The sequence below is a fragment of the Cyprinodon variegatus genome, unplaced genomic scaffold, assembly GCF_000732505.1.
Source record: "Cyprinodon variegatus isolate N-32 unplaced genomic scaffold, C_variegatus-1.0 Scaffold777, whole genome shotgun sequence".
NCBI lineage: Eukaryota > Metazoa > Chordata > Actinopteri > Cyprinodontiformes > Cyprinodontidae > Cyprinodon > Cyprinodon variegatus.
The window spans coordinates 384949-388727 of NW_015151230.1; the positions used below are offsets into that span (position 1 = coordinate 384949).

Genomic DNA, 3779 nt, shown 5'->3' on the forward strand with positions numbered 1-3779 from the left:
ATGCCTAAATGCACTGAGTTGCCGCCATGTGATTGGCTGCTTAGAAATTAAGTGTTAACGAGCAGTTGGACAGGTGTACCTAATATAGTGGCCAGTGAGTGTATAGTGCATAATCTAAAGAAATATACGACTTAAATGCGGATAAACATGGTTTAATCGTATTTTGCCAGACTGCTCTGAGCATGTCCCATGATGACGTCAGAGAAGCAAACAGAGAAAATGTAAAAAGGCTCAAAATTGTATCAGAAAAGTCAGAAAGCTTTTTATTAAAGATGTGTTTTAGCATTCTCTAGTGAGTTAAGGACAGAAATAATTTATTTTAGTACCATAATTAAATAATTTATGGAAACCCAGATATATCTCTGTTTGCACATGTGCAGAACCGTTATTATTTGATAGAAGTCCAGTCTTTTTTGTTTAATAACTTTTTTAATTGAAGTAACTTTGTTTTTTGATTGGACCATATAATGGGTAGGACATTTGTGTCTTTATTATTCAACCAAAAAAGAAGTTGCTTCAAACATACAAAGAACAGAATCAATAAAAAAATTTACTTCAATGAAAAGATAAAAGTTTTTAATCATAAAAAAAATAGTTTTTGAATGCAAATAAAATATTTGAGACTCCAAAAATTGCATTTGAACACTTATTTTTTTATTATTGAAAATGTTGTCTTTGGTTGCAGTAATCTATTTTGTGTTTGGGCCATTCATGGGTACGACATTTGTGTCTTAATCATTCAATTCCCAAAAAGTTGTTTCAATCATAAATAAAACATTTTCAATCAAAGAAAAGATGTGTTTAAATGTATTTTTTTGAGTCTCAAATATATTTTTGCTTTCAAATACTTGATTGAAAAGTATTTTTTTTGAATGAAGTGAAGTTTTTTTTAATTGAAAATATATTATTTGATTGAAGCAAACTCTTTATAGATTAAATGATAAAGAAACAAATCTACCTTCATAAAAAATGAGCCACTAGTGCTGTTAAAAAAATAAACAAATAAAAAAGAAAGAGACCCTTTATGGTTACTTGTGCACAGTGGCGCCACCAGGGCCCACTGGCCACCCCACCCACCAGGGTAAATTATATTAGCATCAGTTTAGCATTTTATCCCATTCTGCACAGCCAGCGACGTAACATTAAAAGTCAAACAATAAACCAAGATATACGTAAGTAGATGTTTACTGAAGTCTATGGTTTCCACAGGCAGGTTTGCCGCTATAGTAGATTCAAACCCTGAAATTATGGCATTTAGTTTCAGTGGCCACCCCAAGATTTTTAGTGGCCCCATCTGGCCCCCCCTATGAAACATTTGTGGAAGCGCCGCTGATTGTGTACAACAAACGCTACAGCTTTGAATCCTGAACTGTAATGATATCTTTGTTAGATATTAAATCGGGTTTCACTGTTGCTATGTATGTGCCTCGGCGGCCACCGTACCCCTGTGTTACGTAGGGGATTGTTTTTCCCTGTATCCTGCCAGTTCTATTCAGTAAAGCGGACCGCAACCTCCATATTACCCGTCTCCTCGTTATTGAACCAACCCGGATAAATACATGACAATCTTGACTTCTAGGTAAATTCTCCTGATGACCTTGGTGTTGTGGAGGGAAACTGGTCAGGAGACTATTCACTGGGAACCTCCCCCACTGTGTGGAGCGGAAGTATGGAAATCCTGCAAGCGTACCATAAAAGTAAAGGGACACCCGTGAAGTTCGGCCAGTGTTGGGTCTTTGCTGGTGTCTGCACTACAAGTCAGTTCATTCTTTCCTTTGTTTGATTTGTGAGAGACAGATTTTCCACAGACACCAACCACTGGTGTGTTCTTTTAGTATTAAGGTGTTTTGGCATTCCTGCTCGAACGGTGACCAACTTCAGCTCAGCCCACGACACAGATGTCTCCTTAACAACTGATGTCTACCTGGATGAGAATTTTGAGCCTATAACCCACCTTAACGCAGACTCTATCTGGTACGTCCTGTACGATAAATTTATTACCTGCATGGCTTCTTGCCAAACCTCTAATTTTAGTCCTTTGCTGTTAGGAATTTCCATGTGTGGACCGATTGCTGGATGGCTCGTCCAGACTTGCCTCATGGCAACGGAGGCTGGCAGACTGTTGATGCCACACCGCAGGAAACCAGTCAGGGCACGTTCCGCTGTGGCCCGGCTTCTCTCACCGCTGTCCGCAATGGTCAGGTCTTCCTCAAACATGACACCACCTTTGTGTTTGCTGAGGTTTGTTGCAATTTTCACCATAAACTAGAACATACATTCAGAGCTTTAATATTAAAAATATGATCAAGCAAAATGATGTTTTTTCCATACCTCTTCCTGCGCACGTTCAGGTAAACAGTGATAAAATATACTGGCAGAAGAACAAAGATGGAACATTCAGTCAAATCTACAGTGAGAAGAACATTGTGGGTCACTACATCAGCACCAAGGCTGTGGGCTCAGATGAACGCAATGACATCACACACCTTTACAAACATCCTGAAGGTAAAATCCAAATACTTCTCAGAAACATTTCAAGGAAATATGACTCAAGCACATGCAATACATCTAAGGAGCTGAACTAAAGCTGCACTAAAATACTTTGTTTTGGATCAAGCTTAAAAAGTCTGTTTTTCTATTAGGCTCAGAGGAGGAACGTATTGCTGTGGAAACTGCCTGTAGCTTCGGCTCCAAAGCAGCCGCTTACTCGCCTCCAACAGCAGAAGATGTGACTTTAGAAGTGATCATGGAGGGCGATGGTCCCAAAATGGGGGCAGATGCAGAGCTGACCATCAGGTTGAAGAACAGCAGCTCAGAGCAGCGAACAGTGACCCTGCACAGCCAGTTAGCCGTCATGTACTACACTGGAGTCCACAAAGCCACCGTGAAAAAGGACAAAGCTGATTTGGAATTGCTGCCTAATGAGGGTGAGAAACATTTCCTTTTAAGGTTCCTTACAAACGTTTTCACAAGGTGTGAATATTTGTGGTGTACATTTGTATTCAGCCCTCTTTACTTTGATTCTCAAAAAAAGTTAAAATCAAGCACGTCTTTAAAAATCCACAGGTAGTAAAGGGTTGTTGATCCCAAAGCTGTACGCCGAGTCTTGAACTTTTCATAAAGTATGTATCTAAGTATGTAACATTTACTTAAGTATTTGAAGTTAGGAAGCTGAGGCAGAGGCATTTCTTGCAAGAAAAAATGTTCACATTTATTTAACGTCCTCAGATAGAGAGATATTGCTCTGACTTGGCAAAGCTCAGTACATACATTTATACATTAATTTTTTTCATTTTACTCATTTTTGTCATTTTTGTCATTTTTGTCATTTTAGTCATTTTAGTCAACACTCTAAATAATAAAACTTCTCCACACACAGCTTCTCTTTTTCTCTATTTTATTTATATCACACTGTGCAGAATAGAACTTCACACACTGATTCTCTTTCTTACATATATCCCTCTGCACACATTAAACCTTCTGTCGGCTTGTTTCATCATATCCATAAAGTCTTCATCCTCACTGGTCCCTGCAGGCAGGCCAGAAGGCCCAATCCACTTTACCACTGAGTTCTCCAGGGCTTTCTGCTCTTTGGAGTCAGGGGTGGGGGTGCATCTCTGCAACAGACTCCCCTTCCTTCCCCAACCTCTGATCTGGCTGTGATGTCACTGGGTCAGGAATCTATTTAGGACGGAAGAAATTTAAACTAGGGCTGCAACTAACGATTATTTTAAAAATCGATCAATCGGCCGATTATTTTTTCGATTAATCGATGAATC

General features: G+C 39.1%; 1 protein-coding gene across 1 annotated transcript in view; it reads left to right on the top strand.

Moving 5' to 3' along the window:
- The window catches only part of tgm1 (transglutaminase 1), a 52950-nt gene that overhangs the window by 44350 nt on the left and 4821 nt on the right, over window positions 1-3779 (top strand). The window contains exons 7-11 of the mRNA XM_015396133.1: window positions 1580-1757; window positions 1836-1974; window positions 2049-2241; window positions 2352-2505; window positions 2643-2927. Coding sequence (XP_015251619.1) covers window positions 1580-1757; window positions 1836-1974; window positions 2049-2241; window positions 2352-2505; window positions 2643-2927 — 949 coding nt within the window. The remainder of the gene's footprint in view (window positions 1-1579; window positions 1758-1835; window positions 1975-2048; window positions 2242-2351; window positions 2506-2642; window positions 2928-3779) is intronic.